This window comes from Tiliqua scincoides, chromosome 2 (assembly GCF_035046505.1).
Source record: "Tiliqua scincoides isolate rTilSci1 chromosome 2, rTilSci1.hap2, whole genome shotgun sequence".
NCBI classification, from domain to species: domain Eukaryota; kingdom Metazoa; phylum Chordata; class Lepidosauria; order Squamata; family Scincidae; genus Tiliqua; species Tiliqua scincoides.
This window is the reverse complement of record NC_089822.1, coordinates 102,214,481-102,231,679: the sequence shown is the minus strand read 5'-3', so window position 1 is coordinate 102,231,679 and position 17,199 is coordinate 102,214,481. Positions and strand designations below refer to the sequence as shown.

Genomic DNA, 17,199 nt, shown 5'->3' with positions numbered 1-17,199 from the left:
TTATTTTCCTACAGGCTCATTGTTTCAGGAACAAGAATAGCCTTGACATGTGGCCTAGAGCCTTGACCAGGAATGCAGAAACAACTATCTGTCGGCAGTTGAATTAACAAGAGATGAGTACCACATTGAGCACTCTGGGGTTCACCTGGATCCCTTTTCCTTGAGAGAAAAACTCTCCTGTTTTCTGTTTCTTACAGCATCCTGAGCAGCACTACTGAAGCCCTTCAGTGATTACAGGCATGTCAGCTGCCAATGTTACTCTAGAGTTGTGCAAGGATCGTAGCGCCAGTCACCGACTGCACCTGATTGGATACAGCCTGATCTTCACAGCAGGCTTGCTACTCAATGTTGCAGCACTATGGATCTTCCTATGCTACCTGAAACTGAAGTCTGTGGTGAGCATCTACATGTTAAACTTGGCAGTGAGTGATCTCCTCTTCACAATATCTTTGCCATTCCGTATTTACTACTATTCCGAGGGGGAGTGGCCCTTCGGAGACTTTCTTTGCCAGGTCTCTGCCTCCATCTTCCAAATCAACATGTATGGCAGCTGTCTCTTCCTAACTTGCATCAACTTGGACCGCTTTGTTGCCATTGTGTATCCACTACGTTGGCGCCACCTCCGGCGCCCTAAAGTGGCTCGGCTGCTTTGTCTTGTAGTCTGGGTAGTTATCCTGATGGGCTCTGTTCCAGTTGCTCGTGTCCACAAACCAACAGTTTGCACCAAAGACAACAAAAGCAGCACTTTGTGTTTTGAAAGCTTCAGTGATGGCTTGTGGCAGAGTGGACTTTTCCCCCTGGTCATTCTAGCAGAGATCCTTGGCTTTCTGATGCCTCTGGCCTCCGTGACATACTGCTCAATCCGAATGTTTCAAAAATTGTGCCAGGCTGGTGGGACTCCAAACCTGCGCCAGCAGAAAACAATTCGCATGCTTGTAGTTAACCTGGTTATTTTCATTATCTGCTTTGTGCCTTACAACATCATTCTGGCAGTCTATGGGATGGTCAAGGCCCATGTGATCCAGACTGAGGCTCCAACGCGGGATTCATTGCGCAATGCCCTTGTTGTCACAGTGCTGCTGGCTAGTATGAACTGCACTTTGGACCCCTTGGTCTATTACTTCAACACCGAGGGCTTCCGAAACACTTTAAAAAAACTGAGAAGGGGGCAAGCTTGGGACTCTGAATCAGGAACACTTCACGCACGGGTGATGGAAAGCAAAACCTACCAAGTACATAATAAAGCAGGAGCCAAAAGATTTGCAGTTAAGGACTTGATCCTTTCTCATGAGAATCAAGGGAAATCCTTGCCATTTGCTTCCCCTAAGATATTTTTGAGCAGCCCCATTGAAGACTCTGAAATATAAGAATGGATGGATTATCAGGCTGATGACCTTTGGAGCTAAAAGACATTATTAACACTGTTTGCTAAGGAGGTCTGCATGGGAAACAGGGTGGAAAAATGTGATAAAACAGAAGTATTAAAGAAGAGGTTGGGAAAAGTCTTCTAGAACAAAGCAAAGCGAGGGTGATTCCATACTTCTAAATGCAGACATAACTTTTAGATATATTTGTTTTTCTACTTTTGTGGCATGTTCACATGAACAGTGAAAAGTATGGTATCAGTATTGGGCAGGCTCCCAACTATATACTGCACCCTACCACACCCTACCCTACCCAAACCAGCGCCAGGGTATTGTAAGAATGGTTGTGGATTGTTAAGATTCTTGAACCTTGGTCTGTTTCATGGAAGCGTTTTCTCTGTATCTATTTGTTTTTGGACTGCAGTACGTCTCAAATAATGTAAATGCAAACCATCCATCAGGATCTTTCTTGATATCCGAGGCAGCCCTTCCATGAGACCAACTGAAGCTGCTGCATCAGGCAGCAGATTGGCAGGGGCTACCCACATATGTTTGCTCACATATTCCCCAGGTCTACCTGCTCCTCTTCTCACTCTCCAGACTGGAAAAGGATTAAGGGGATAGAGCAGAAGAGTGGAGGAGAGTGATGGGCCAGAATATTGGAGGAACAGAAACTGGCTTCTCACCAGTTTGGGGGGGGGGGGCAATGTTTGGCATGCCACCACAGGTGCAAGTAGGTCTTGGGCTGGCCCTACTGGAGACTTACGTTCTCCAGCTTTCCTTGCTCTTTTGACCAATGTATATTAGAACACCTTCATCTTTTTGGGCCAAGGAGACCACTTGTAAATCCTTGTAAATTGGTAGTGTGAATATTCTACATGCTGTAACTTGTCCTGTCCATTAGGGAAATTATTGGTTAACTTCCAACAAAATGAATACATTCTCTCTTTAAATAGATTCATCAAATGATACCAGAGTTGCTTCACTGCCTTCAACGGGATAACAAAACAGCAAGGATAAGTGAACCAAACACTGAGCAGGACAGAGAGAGCAAGATCTGCATGTGTTTATTATTTAAAATCAGGAAGCTGAAGTTGTCCTGAGACCCCTGTATGTCCTTTAAAATATTTGGCTTCTGCATAAATGCTCCATCCATCCCACAAGCGGTATTTTGAGGGTAACCCTATTAGGGAAGTGCACAGCCTCTACACTGCTTGGTCTCTCCAGCCAGCACAACAATCCTGTGCTGCCACCTGGTGTCCAGATTTGTCTGGAATCTGCTGAAAAGAGTGATATAAAGTGTTTCACTTGAATCAACTTGTGGTTGAACTCAGTCCATCTCGTTAGAATGTTATTTCAGTCACTCCAAAGGCAGGGAGATTCAAGTCTCTTTCCTTCTGGTGTTGCTCACATAGTTTCATAATGGTGTCCTTTCTATAACAAAACAAGAGTCATTAACCCATGAACAGGAAAGAGCTGCCACTTTTACTTTTTGCTTCAGGTGTGAAAATGTTGATTAGTGAAATAAAATGTGGCTCAGTGGTATATATGAAGGTCATTTGGCACCCGGAGCCCATACATTTGACACCCCCATGTGACAAAATTAATCTGGGCTACAAGTCCAGTTGGGAGCCCAGGTCTACCACCCGGGCAAACCTCAGCCACAGAGGCACAAATTCAACCGGGAGCCTAGGTCTACCTGCCTGGTTGATCTGGGCTCTGAAGTTAAGAGTGCTCATGCCCCCCTCCAGACACAAACCCTGGATCTGTCCCTGACTCAGTGACAAACTGATCCTGCATCTGGAGGTTCAATGTAGCCATTATGGTTACTGATAGACTAGGGGTTTGAATCCACTTAAAAAATCATCTAGGCCAGTATACAACACCCAGCCTTCCCAACAATGGCATCACTAGGGTTGGTGTCACCCGGTCTGATAACGCATGGTGTCACCCCCATTAACTTTATTTAATTTAACTATAGAGCAGTACAGGTTACCCAACCAATCAGTAACCAACAAAAAAACAAAAACCAGTGGCTAACTTGATGACACTCACACAACCGAATAGGTGTTCTAGTATTAGCTCTGATACATGGAAAAGGGAGCTGAGTCATAATAACATTTTATTGGTTCCATGTGATGTCATAATAACACCTCATTAACTCTCAGAACACTCACTGATTAGTCAGTTTTGAGTTAAGAAAATCCACTTTTTATGGGATAAGGAAGTTGTTTTTCTTTTCTGGTTATTTGGCTATAGCTTTTAAGAGAAAACAGATATTTCAATGTGGTTTATTTCATTGCATTCTGCTGTAAATTACACATCGAATGGTATATAACCTGATGGTACTATTCCTAAAAACCACGGTTTCCACAATTTTGGTCACTAGTGGTGTCACACACAACCCAGGGTGTCACTTTACTAACATCTTATTGGTTCCATGCTGTGTCATAATACTTTGAACACTCAGTATCATTGATACATTTTGAGTTAAGGAAATGTACTTTGTCTTACATAAGATAGTTGCATTTTTCTTGGTTTTTTATTCATAACTTTTGATAGAATGGAGATATTTCTCTTTGGTGTTTTTCATTGCATTCTGCTGTAAATTATGCATCGAATGGGATATAACATGATGGTATTTTTCCTACAGATCGTGATTTTAGCTATTTTGGTCACTAGTGGTGTCACCCTCCTGCAGCTTGGCACCCGGAGCCCACGGCCCCCTCAACCCCCCTACTTATATGCCTGTGAGGTGGATATCTGACAGAAAGAACGCCAAACTTTTGTGTTTCATTAGTGATGTTCTTTTTCAATAAGCTTTTTATTCTGCAAATGGAAAATAAGAATAAATGCCTGCACACACGCAGACACAGGTAGCCAAATCCTATTGTGACCTTATGCTGCTAGAATAGTGTTCTGGCAGTATAAGGCACTTTACTGTTGAAGGAATCTTAAAATTGGTTTCCTCTTTAGGGGGGAAGCAGAGTAGCTTCAGCAGCAGACCCCCCCTCTTACTGGGAATCAACCCCAGAGAGCCTCCCACACCTGGCTGACTGCTAATCAATAAAGACAAACGGCAATGGCTGGTTGAAGTTTCAAAAGAAATCATTTACTCACGGTTCCATTGAAGTATGTTTACAGCATCTGATTATGATCAGAGGTTACACTAACTTAAAGACAACAAGGCCATAAAGCTGCCTCGTCCTGCATGCCATGTGGTTAAGATGGCGTCACCAGCATAGCCCTGCTGGGAGTGACCTTGTCTGGCCAGTGGTCGGTGAGGAAGAGAGAGCGTGCTTGGAGCAAAGGGAAAAGTTATAGGGTCTGGGCCACACCCCCACATAGGTCATCCAAAGGGGACAGGTAAAGTGTAGGGTCACTGGGCTATGGCTTAACCCTTTCAGGACAGTATCCTGCCACCTCTGAAGCAGACGGAGTTGTACCAACTCCAACATTTATGACTGTTGCGAATGTGACATGCCATTGCTAACAGCTGAACTGCTGCTGCATGAAGCAAGCAGTGGTGATGGCTCACCAACAGACCCTCCATGCCCCCCCCCGGCACTGGTATGTCAGCATGGGGGATGGGAAGGAGGTGGGGGAGAGGGAGGAACAGGGTGGAAAATGGGGCGGGAAGGTGGTGGAACAAGTGCTAGAAGGGGATGTATCGGTGGCAGCAACACTGCCGATATCCTATCTCCCCTTCCCAGCCTTGATCTGCCTTCCCAGGTCCACTTGGGCTTGCACTCCAAGTGAAAATCCACTTGGCATTGCAGAAAAATCACTGGAGCAAGTCCAAGTAGACCCATTCCAGCTCTGGAGGCTTATCTTTGGGTAAGGGAACAAATGTTCCCTTGGCCAGAGGAGACTTCCTGGACTGCCCCTCCCCTCAGAGTGCAGCATGTGCTCCAGCAGCACAGCTATATTGCCCAGGGAGGGAAATGACAGAATTGGGCCCACAAAGTATAAGCAGTGACCACAGTATCAAATTAAACATTTATGTAGTAGGAAATTGCCAACAAAGTCCAACATGTATGACTTCAAAAAGGGAAGCATCACAAAAATGAGAGAACTAGTAAAGAAGGAGTCAAGAGAGTCAGATCTCTCCAAAATGCTTAGAGAGCATCTGAAAGCACAGTCATAGAAGCCCAGCTAGAATCCCTCACCAAAGGCTACTGAAAAAACTCCACAGTCAGGGAATTAGAGGACAGGTCCTCTCATGGATTGAGAACTGGTTGGAGGCCAGGAAGCAGAGAGTGGGTGTCAATGGGCAATTTTCACAATGGAGAGAAGTGAAAAGCGGTGTGCCCCAAGGATCTGTCCTGGGACCGGTGCTTTTCAACCTCTTCATAAATGACCTGGAGACAGGGGTGAACAGTGAGATGGCTAAGTTTGCAGACGACACCAAACTTTTCCGAGTGGTGAAGACCAGAAGTGATTGTGAGGAGCTCCAGAAGGATCTCTCCAGACTGGCAGAATGGGCAGCAAAATGGCAGATGCGCTTCAATGTCAGTAAGTGTAAAGTCATGCACATTGGGGCAAAAAATCAAAACTTTAGATATAGGCTGATGGGTTCTGAGCTGTCTGTGACAGATCAGGAGAGAGATCTTGGGGTGGTGGTGGACAGGTCGATGAAAGTGTCGACCCAATGTGCGGCGGCAGTGAAGAAGGCCAATTCTATGCTTGGGATCATTAGGAAGGGTATTGAGAACAAAACGGCTAGTATTATAATGCCGTTGTACAAATCTATGGTAAGGCCACACCTGGAGTATTGTGTCCAGTTCTGGTCACCGCATCTCAAAAATGACATAGTGGAAATGGAAAAGGTGCAAAAGAGAGCGACTAAGATGATTACGGGGCTGGGGCACCTTCCTTATGAGGAAAGGCTATGGCGTTTGGGCCTCTTCAGCCTAGAAAAGAGACGCCTGAGGGGGGACATGATTGAGACATACAAAATTATGCAGGGGATGGACAGAGTGGATAGGGAGATGCTCTTTACACTCTCACATAATACCAGAACCAGGGGACATCCACTAAAATTGAGTGTTGGGCGGGTTAGGACAGACAAAAGAAAATATTTCTTTACTCAGCGTGGTGGTTGATCTGTGGAACTCCTTGCCACAGGATGTGGTGCTGGCGTCTACCCTTGACGCCTTTAAAAGGGGATTGGACAAGTTTCTGGAGGAAAAATCCATTACAGGGTACAAGCCATGATGTGTATGCGCAACCTCCTGATTTTAGAAATGGGTTATGTCAGAATGCCAGATGCAAGGGAGGGCACCAGGATGAGGTCTCTTGTTATCTGGTGTGCTCCCTGGGGCATTTGGTGGGCCGCTGTGAGATACAGGAAGCTGGACTAGATGTGCCTATGGCCTGATCCAGTGGGGCTGTTCTTATGTACAGCAATACCTTGTATTTTAGTTTGGTTAGGGACCAGAGCATAGATGAATGTCAAAGCATAGCCTTATTAGGTTTGCACTTTTATTTTGGCCAGCAACAAATGCAATACCTAAATAAACAGAAATAAAAGAAAAATAAGCATAAGAACACCAAGCAGTGTGGAAGATTGGGTGAAACTGGATGAAAGAGGAAAGCATGTGGACAAAGTTTGAAGTGTGACTGTAATTTTGAATTGAAAGACAAAAGTGATGAAAGTCGAGATATTGCTGTATATCACAAATTAGGAATGGTACCATCAAGTAAATGCAAGCACAGTTAACAAGCAGAGTTATGGAAGGTATAAAAGGCAAGAAGGCCTCCTTCAGATATGGAAAATCTTACCTAAATGAGGAGAACAAGAAGGAACACAAACTCTGGCAAATATAAGCTGGCAATAAGGAATGCAAAAAAGAATTCAAGGAATACATAGCTAATAGCATTAGGAGCCCAATCCTATGCATGTCTGCTCAGAAATAAGTCCCATTATAATCAGTAGAGTTTACTCCCAGGTAAGATTGCAGCCTAAGATGTGTAGGAAGGTGATTTTTTTTTTTGATACATCAGAAACAGGAAAGCAGCTTGGACCATTGGAGAAAAGAATGAGTGAAAGGTGTACTAGAGAGATTGCAGAGAAGCTGAATTAATCCTTTGTGTCTGTCTTCACGTGGAAGATGAAGGGTCAAACTAGACATGACCCTAAGCATGCAATTTCCACCTTCGTGTGTGGTTGTATTTTTTTTTTTGGTGAGAAAATAATATGTGGGGTGGGGGAGGTATGACAAAATGGGATGAAATCACAGCGAGGAGATATGGGGGTTTTAGTACTTAGCCCCCACTGCAGTTCCAATTCCAATAATTTTCCCTATATGTGCTATTTTTAAGGTAACAAAAGCTTTGATTGACTTTTGATGGAAGCTTTTTTCATTAAAAATAGCATGGGGGGGCTGCAATTGGAACTGCAGCAGGGAAAAAATGCCCTCCAAAAAGTCCCCATGCCAAAAGTCCCCTACCCCCCACCATGTTTTCAGCCTGTTTCATCTCTCTCCTCTAGCACTATTTCCTTTTTAAAAAATACATGAAAGTGGAACTTACATGGGTAATGGGTAATATATAGTTTCACCCATAGGGTATACCCATGCCTGAACTGACTTTTTCAAGGAGCAAATCTCAGAAACTCATGGCTCAATTCTAGTTGGAGACTGTGCAAATGGTGCACAAACTCCGATACAATGTCTGTCACAGCCTAAGCCTATTCCAGCAATGCCATGCCGATGGTGCACCAATACCAGTGAAACAGGGGCCAAATGCCAAACCTGTCCTGCCAAGGCAACACTGGTGCAGCCCTTCCCACTAACACGCCCAGCATCCATGTAAACATCAGCAAAGCCCAATATCCATGGAGCAGCGCTGTGACATCAATGTATCATCAGTGCGTCATCACTATGACATTGGTGTGATGCTGGTAGAAGTTATTTAGCGAGTGTTAACTGGAACAAGTTACAAGGGGAGCCTCAACAGCATTCTGTCAAAACAGAGGGCAAATAGCTCACTGCACAAAGACACAGGCTAGGAGCCAGGCAAGATGGGTTTGAGCCCAGCCAAGGGACTTGCCTTAACCAGCAATGCACTCAACTTTTGCATGGCTGGTCAGAAACACCCATGACAGGGACAAAAAGAAGATGGGCAGGCAGATTTAGAATCCAGACCAGCTACTCCACAAAGCTGCTCTCTAACCATCCAGCCACAGCCGAAGTCAGGCAAAGAGCACCCCATCCAACACTTAACACCTTGCATAACTGTAAAGAGGTGCAAACGGGCAAAACTGGGTAACTGGGTAAACCCTGCTAACTGGGTAAGAGGCACTTTTTCCAGTGGGTGCTCCTCTTTTATTTAGCAGGGGGAGAGTAACTGGCCCACCTCACCCCAGCAGTATCTTTTCTGGTGGCTGTCTGCTGGTGTTCTTTGGCATCTTTTTAGGTTGTGAGCCCTTTTGGGACAGGGAGCCATTAGTTTGATTTTCTCTGTAAACTGCTTTGTAAACTTTTTGTAGAAAAGCGGTATATAAATACTGTTAATAATAATAACTGGGTGAGGAGGTGAGGGGGGCGGGAGGCTATAGGAGAGGATACTTACCCCCTTCCCCTCCAAAGCCTCCTGATCTACCCACCCCCACTGCTGCAGACAGCATGCTCCTTTTAGGTGCAGCTGCACCAGTGAAGGTGTGGTGGGGTGGGGTGGAGAGATAGGATTGGACTCTTAACTGAGGATGGCAATTAGTCATGATGACTATGTGCTACCTTGTGGTTCAGAAGCAATGTGCCTCTGAATACCAGTTGCAGGAGAGGGAGGAGACAACAGGGGGCCCTGCAATACCTTAGAAAGTCTTTTTTCCAGCCTGAGGCCTCTTGACAATCTTTTCAAGCAAGATTCAAACTAATTTTTTCCCCTGCCATTCAAACTGCAAACAGTGTTGTTCAGTCCCTGCTTCCCACCATCCAGGCAAGTGGGATAAGCCACTAATTCTGGTGGGCTGGACTCACCTTCAAAGATTCTCAGACAAGATCCTGTTGTCCACCATCAAATGCCAGGCTACATAAGGCCCTAGGGTGAGAGCAGGGAATCAACATCCATAACAAAAAAGCAGGCATCTACCATTACTGTGCTCTATTTTGGACGCTCCTTTGTACCCATAATCCCATGCTTACTGGGACACCTGAATGACAATACCCAAGCACATCAACTTCTTGCAGGTTCTTTTTCCATTTCAATGAGATTTTTGCAGGAGGAAGTCCTGCTGGATTGTACTCTGTGTTAATTAATGGGGGAGGAGTGCTATTTGGATGGTTTGCCTTAGGCACCAAAATGTGTTGGCGTGACCATTGCAGCTTTACTGCTTCAGGGCTAGTGTTAAACTTTCACTTATTCTGAGGTCACTTCATTTTTCAATTTTTCATTCTGGGTGGGAGATAATGCATAATGGATGACTTTTTATTATCTCTTTTCACCTGTTTTTTAACTGTTGATTGGCCACAGCTCCTTCACCCCAGTGGGCCTTGTTTGAATCTCTTGTCCAGGCACAAGTAGCCTGCTGCAACCATCTTAAAGGTACAAGAAGTGACACAGACAATTCATTATTTGGCTCCCCAGTAATTTTTTTTTTTAAACAATACTAGCTATGGTGTCCTCTGACTTGGATGACTATGGTGCTACAAGAGGAGGGTTTAACCCCTTCCCTCTGGGTCATTTTTCAGATTAGAGATGCCTGCAAAACCTGTTATATGCCCTGCAGAGGAAAATGTACAGGAACCACATGTGTATTTTCTTCCCTGGAGCAAACAGAAGTCGGAAGCAAGGAGGGATCTGGAAAAGGGAAAATAAGTCAGGAAAAGTTATTTTCCTTCGGTGCCACTGTCCTGAATCTCCCCTCCACTCCTGTTTTTATCTTGGGAAGGGAAGCAAAGGACAGCCAATCATGAATTTCCCATTTTCCTGTCTAGTCACACAGTAAAAGCACATGGACCACACAGTCCACTACCAATTATAGAAGACTCAGGAGCAGAAGGGGAGGGAAACAAATAATTCTTGCCTGGTGACTATAGGCATACACTTTGCTGTTTGCTAATTCCTCCCGCTCCTGGCACACTGGCTCAGCGGGGAAAGTAATTGCAACAGTATTGGATCTTAGCTTGATGCTAAGTGAGAAAATAATTGACCAATGACAGTGCAGTAGTACCAGTGAGGCCAATGGGACCAAGTCCACATAACAAAGGACTGTTCCCTTACCTTGGGGCTGCATTGTGGCTGAACCAGTCCTGGAAAGTTGGGGGGCCCCCTCAATCACACACACGCACACACACACACACACAGAGAGAGAGAGAGAGAGAGAGAGAGAGAGAGAGAGAGTTTGTAAGTTTTCTGTCCTATCCTTTCTCAAGAATACTGCTGCTTTTATTTTTATATTATACACTGCTTTGAGAACCCATGGGGAAAGTGGTATATAAACTTAACAAATAGAATGGTGATAAAACCCATATGGAAAGTGCTTATTAAAATACTAAAATGCAGCTGCAGGATTTAAATGGCCCCATAGCTACCCAGCCTCATCCATTAAGAGCCAATCCATAGTCAACCATGACTGTGGCAAGTCAGGGAGTTTACAATTGAAGGGTAGTCCCCATGAATGCCCTCATTGTGTCCTTATAGAAAAAAAGTGGTCCAGTCAAGAGGAAGTTCTTTTGGGCTGCAATGGAAGATTACAATGGAAAACAAGGGAGAAGGCAGCCATGTAGAGCTTTACAGATGCAAACCTGCACTTCATTTGTGCCTAAAGTATACAGCAAGTGAGCCCGGATTCTGAAGCATTGGTTTAGTGTGCCCCCTGCAATTTACTTGTGTTAGGAGCCAGGAAGTGTCATTGCTGTACAGTGTGAGGATTCAGTTCAAGAAGCAGTCAGGACATCCGGCGCAGTGATGGCAAACCTATGACACATGTTTCAAAGGTGATATGCCATGATGTTTCGGATGACACGTCAGCATTCACCGACACTTGACAACAATTGAGTTTGTTTTACTTGTTTTTCATTTTTGTAATTATTTGATGTTTCTTTATATAATACATAGCACCATGCATGATTGGATTGTATTTTCTTTAATAAATATATAAAGCAGAGGTGGGCAAACACCAGCCTGGGGGCCATTTGCGTCCCTCAGGGTCCTCCAATCCGGCCTGCAAGGAGCTCCCAGTCTCCAATGAGCCTCTGGCCCGTCAAAGACTGTTGGAGCCTGTGCTGGCCTACGACTGTTAGTCATGACGGCCAGAACACAAGCTGCGGCAAGGCATTTTATAGTCTTCATGTGTTTTCTGCTTTTCCCTGGGTATTATTTTAAACCCCCCCCCCCCATTGTCTCTGAAAAATTTATGTCTCCATGTGTTTCTGGCTTGGTCTGTATGTTTTCACTGTGCAAAAGGTATATAGCAAACAGTTCATAGTTCTCATGTGGTTCTACATTCCTATATTATAGGTCTTTTGTGTATTATAAATAAGTTTAGTAAAATTAATTCATTCAAATAAGTTCCATCTCTAATACATTCATTACTATAAATTTATGTAAATTTATTCAAATTTGAAATGTAAATTAATTCTTTTTTTTCCTGGCCCCCAACACAGTGTCATAGAGATGATGTGGCCTTCCAGCCAAAATGTTTGCCCATCCTGATATAAAGAATTGTTTCTCTTTTGGGGGGGGGGGTGAAATGCCAGCAGAGTCTATTTAAGTATTTTCCAAATTTGTTCACTGGTTCACCATCACTGGTCTAGTGGTTCAGAAGTTAGACTTAGGGCACAATCCTAACCCCTTATGTCAGTGCTTTCCAGCACTGGCATAGCAGTGCCAATGGGATATGTGCTGCATCCTGCAGTCGGGTGTCACTCACGGAGGCCTCCTCAAAGTAAGAGAATGTTTGCTCCCTTACCTTGGAGCTGCATTGCCCTTATGTCAGTGCTGGAAAGCACTGACTTAAGGGGTTAGGATTGCGCCCTTAGTTCTGGAAGAACCAGGTTCAAATCCCCACTTAGCCATGAAGCTTTCTGGGTGACCTAGGGACAGTCACTGTCTCTCTGTCTCAACCTAACCTACCTTAAAGAGTTGTTGTGAGGACTAAATAAGGGGAGGAACTATGTACACCAGCCTGAGCTCCTTGGAGGAAGGGCAGTATAAAAATGTGAACAATAAATAGAGTGCATGACAACACTAACTTTGAGGTTATAAAAGCATGAATGACATCTTCATGGTCTGAAAATGGACAAATATAAAAATGTTCATGTTTATTGTATACAAACAACAACTGGAACCAAACTGGAACCAAAGCTTGAGCTCCTCACTTAATAGCTACACTCTGATGTCTAGTATAATCATTAAAATGGGGCCTCCGCATAGGATTGGGGTTGGGGAGAAAAGCAGATGAGGTTAAAAGACAGTACTATGGACCAGGTAGGGTTTGTTTTTTTTTTGCTTTAAATAACATTCAGTTGCTAAAAGGAGAAAATCTAGAGGAAACAGCAGATTACATATACCAGTGCTGACCATTTCACAATGTAAATAGAAATAGCAAGAAGGGACATGTAAAGGCTGGAAAGGTGGAATGTGGACTGAGAGATCCCAGATCCAGCCAGCATCCCAGATTTCAGTGCTCATTGAAGGCAGCAAGCACAGGCCCAGTCACCAAGCTGGCTTAGCTGGCTGGGGTTTGGCCCACAGGGTCAGGCCTCTGGCAATATTATGGGTTGCAGTGAGAGGCTTTCCCTGATAGAGAGGGAAAGCAAGTGCATATTATGGGATGGAATATTATGGGCTGCAGTGAGAGGCTTTCCCTGACAGAGAGGGAAAGCAAGTGCATATTATGGGATGGAACAGTCGCAAGGCCTTATGTGACCAGAGAGTTATTTGGGTGGTGGGGGGGGGGGGAGAGAGAAAAGGTGGGTGGTGGAGAGTACTGTGGGATGTGGTGACTGCTGCAGCTGGCGGGAGTATTATGGGATGGTGCCCCAGGAGAGGCCAGGACTATTATGGGATGGCAAGACAAGCAGAGTGGGTGGAGGGGGTTTGTGTTGCAAGCCTGAGCATTCAGTGAGTATTATGGGATGCCTCAGCAGTTCAGTCAGCACACACGTGACTTCGGGAGAACATTATGGGATGTGGCCGGTCTCTCTGAGTTACTATGGGATGTTGTGGACAAGAGGGAGGGGAACGGATCATTATGGGATGTCAGCACAGGCGGCGTGTCTGGCTGTGTCTGTTGGGACTCTGTCCAAGCAGCTGCCCTTCTCTCTCTCTCTCTCTCTGAGCTTGCACCAATCTGCCCTCCTTCCCTTTATCACCAGCCGCCTGCTTCTGCCACCAGCCCAAGGCCTCCCCCCCTTAATCTCTGTTTCAACTGTCAGAACCAGTAAAGCAGGCATACTATTATGGGATGGCGACACTGCTGGGTGGGGGTGGGGACGGTTGCTAGGGAATGTCTCCTGTGGGGGAGATATTATGGGATGTTCCCAGTTCTGCAGGGTGGGGCTGCCCAGGAGGTTTGTTCAGGGAACTTCTCAGCATGTGCCTTTTTCCAAGACGCAGAAAAAGGGATAGGAGGGAGAGAAAAGAGGACAAGATGCTTGTGAACGTGCAGAGGCCTTGCCTGAGATCCCTGCCCATCATGCCCAGTGAATCAAGAATATGCAAGCACACAGGGAGAACATGAGTGGGGTGCTGGTTACCAGAGCTGCCATTTTTTCCCTGGCTCTGGTCTGTTGCTTTTAACAGCAACTCGTGTGCAGAAATTAAATACGGTGAAGTCTGGGGGAGAGCAATCCACTGGCTTAATGTTCGCGTGTCTGGCTGTTAAAAGAATAGGAGCAGGGCCAGGAAAAAAAAGGTGGCAATCCTAACCATGGAACTGCCATGCGGTATGTTCATGGTCTCTTTTTTTTGTATGAGATGTTGACTCCCTTCTCTCAAATATCTGTATCTAAGTTCCCTTCAGGTTTCACAACTGTATGTACTGTTAATGTTAGGATTTAAAAATGAGAACTTTTACAATGGGAGCAGGTTCTGGTGCTTCAAGGTAGAGGCACAGCCAGGGTAAGAAGGCTAGGGGCTCCAGAGTATATAATGTCCTAAGTGTAAACAACAAGCAACCATCAGCCAACTCTTTCAGCAAATCACAGTATCCTCGACTAAAGCAGCGATTTTTCAACCTTTTCCCATCTCAGGGCATACTCGGGGCCTCCAAGAGGAATCTTATCAGGGGGTACAAAGTTTCTTTGGGGCCCCTTCCCAAAGAGGGAGGGGGTGAAACAGACTGGGGAGCAATGGGGGTGGGCATCATTTCTGCAGCAGCTGTAGCCCCACAGCTGTGTCTGAGCTCTTCATGGCAAGCAGATCCACAAGCCAAAGAGCTCCTGGAGCAGGCTAGCTTCCTCCCAGATGTGACACTGTTAAGGAACGTATGCATTCCTGGTCCTGGTGAGTGTGGCTTCTGGCAGTACATGCCGCCATGTGCATCCCATGTGAGCAGTGAGTCTGGGTAGAAAATGTAAGATCCCAGGAAATTTCTGGGCCCCATCCTTTAGCTCCTGGGCCCCCTTTCTGACCCTGGTCCCAGGTACAAATTACTCCCTTTACCCCCCTCTCCTAGGCCCTGGGCACACTGACAAAGTGCTAAAAATGTCAAGGCACACCATCAGCTTTTTGATAATTGACATGGTACACCATGCTGTTGGTGGGGTGCTAACATCTAATGGCCCTAATACGTAATAAATGACCCTCCCCCAAATTCCCATGGCACACATGCAGATCATTCATGGCACACCAGCACACTGGTTGAAAATCGCTGCTCTAGAGTTTTCCTGCACACTTACCAAAAATAGGTATTTTGTATTGAGAGACACACAAAGTCTAATCTGGTGCTAGGCACATATAATGCTGCTTTGCCCTATCTTGCTGTAGGAGGATAACCATTAGAGTCCAATCCTGTTCAGCACAGGAGCACGGGCGCCAAATGGCTCCTGCTGTATTTAGTACTGAATTTGAGCAGGCTGGAGGTCTCCTTGGAGTAAGGGAACATTCATCCCTTTACCCCAAGTAATGCCCCAGCCTGCTCAATGGGGCTTCTTGGAGCAGCGTAGACTCAAGAAGCCTCCACTTGTCCCACCCCCTGCCTTTCAGGGAGTTCCACCTTCCCCTCACCCGGAAACGCCTCCCTCACACCCCCACGCCGCTTGGTGCTTACCTGGTCTTTGCTGGTGGCCAGTGCTCCTTCTATGGCATTGATGGGGGGGCACAGGCCTCCCTTATGGCACAGCCAGTGCTGGGCAACATTGGATTGGGCTGTTAATTGCTGCTTGCAGTTCTTTAAATAATAGGGCTGGGTGGCCATTTCATTCAATGAAAAGAGCAGAATGTAGCCTTGCTGTAGTGGAGGCATCTTTCGTGTGTGTGCAGGGTGTGCAGGGTGTGTGTGCAGGGTGTGTGCAGGGTGGGAATTAGCTTGTTTCTTTTTTGTTTTCTTTTGAGAACAGGAGATACTTTGCTTCAGCACAGGAGAAGAAGAACGCCCTTAAACTAAAGGGGGAAAGCAGGTTCATGGAATGATGAGAACCACAATTCACAAGTTTTGCTTTGTTTTCCATGCATGAATGCTTGATACGTGAGCAATCTTGCACAAGACCAGAAGGGAACACTGGCATGGAGCTGGGGAGCTGAGTATTGCATTTTCCTAGCAATAAAATGTTATGCTGTAGGAGAAAATACAATTTCTCTGCAACAGAAGTACAGGTATTACTTTGGTTGGCTTGCCTTTCAACAACTGAATAACAATAGCACAGCTACTGAGCTGCTACACAATGATAATCTGGAAAACACACACAAGGTGTACAGTATCTGGGAATATGCCATGTTTTTGTGAGATTGCACATTCCTTATGTTTATGACTGCTATCTAGAACATGGTTGTTCAAGTGACACAGCCAGCCATTGGCTATTGCTTATGATGAATGTCTGCTTTAGTGCTCATTCTGGATATAGTATATTTAAAAAATAAATAGCAATGAGCAGAGCAACTTCACCAACATCTCTTTCTGTGCCATCATGAGATATTGTTTCTGTTGTTAGATAGGTCCTCCTCCTTGCTATTTAACAGGAAGCCCAAACTTAACAAGTGCTGGCGCAGCCAGGCTACACGGCCTGCGATGTATCCAGTGCTAGCTGGGAGCCAGCTGGAAGCCTTCTTGGGGTAAGGAGATATTTTCTCCCTTACCTCAAGTAACGCTCGAGCCAACCCTATGGGGCAACTTGGATCTCCACCAGCTGTTTAGCTGGTGGAAGTCCAAATGGCCCCCTGTAGGACTGCCTGGCCTGGGAAAGGGGGTTTAGGTCAGGATATGAAGGCCTCTGCTGATCCTGCACTCCTCCCAGGCTGGATCCACCCCTATTCCACCTTCCTCTACCCTGAAATGTCCCTTTCCTGCAATCCCTCCTCATGCTCCTGCGCCACTCGCTACCTTATCTGCTTGCACTGGTGACTTTGAATGCAGTACCGGCTGAGCAGCACATTCTGCTCTGGCAGCGCTGCTTATTCATGCGGTGTTGGTGAGGTGTTTCATGCAGGAATTGCCCAACGGCCCCCAGCAACCTGGCATCAGAACAGGATGCAACACTGCCTGTAATCCTTAGAATGATTATATGGGCTCCTGGTCAGCCATTTCTTTTGTTACAAAGATTCCTTGTTAACAGTCCAGCTTCCTGGGTATATGTCTCTTAATGGGATTCTTTAGGAACAGAAATTGCTCTAGTTCTCAAATGTTTTTTGTGTCTGGAAGCCATTTTTACACTTAACATAAGAACTTAAT

General features: G+C 45.5%; 1 protein-coding gene across 1 annotated transcript; it reads left to right on the top strand.

The window, feature by feature from the left end:
• Positions 1–239: 239 nt before the first annotated feature.
• LPAR5 (lysophosphatidic acid receptor 5) lies at positions 240–1,378 on the top strand. The gene has a single exon (XM_066617870.1). The coding sequence runs from the start codon at positions 240–242 to the stop codon at positions 1,365–1,367; it is 1,128 nt and encodes a 375-aa protein (XP_066473967.1). The 3' UTR covers positions 1,368–1,378.
• The last annotated feature ends 15,821 nt before the right edge of the window (positions 1,379–17,199 follow it).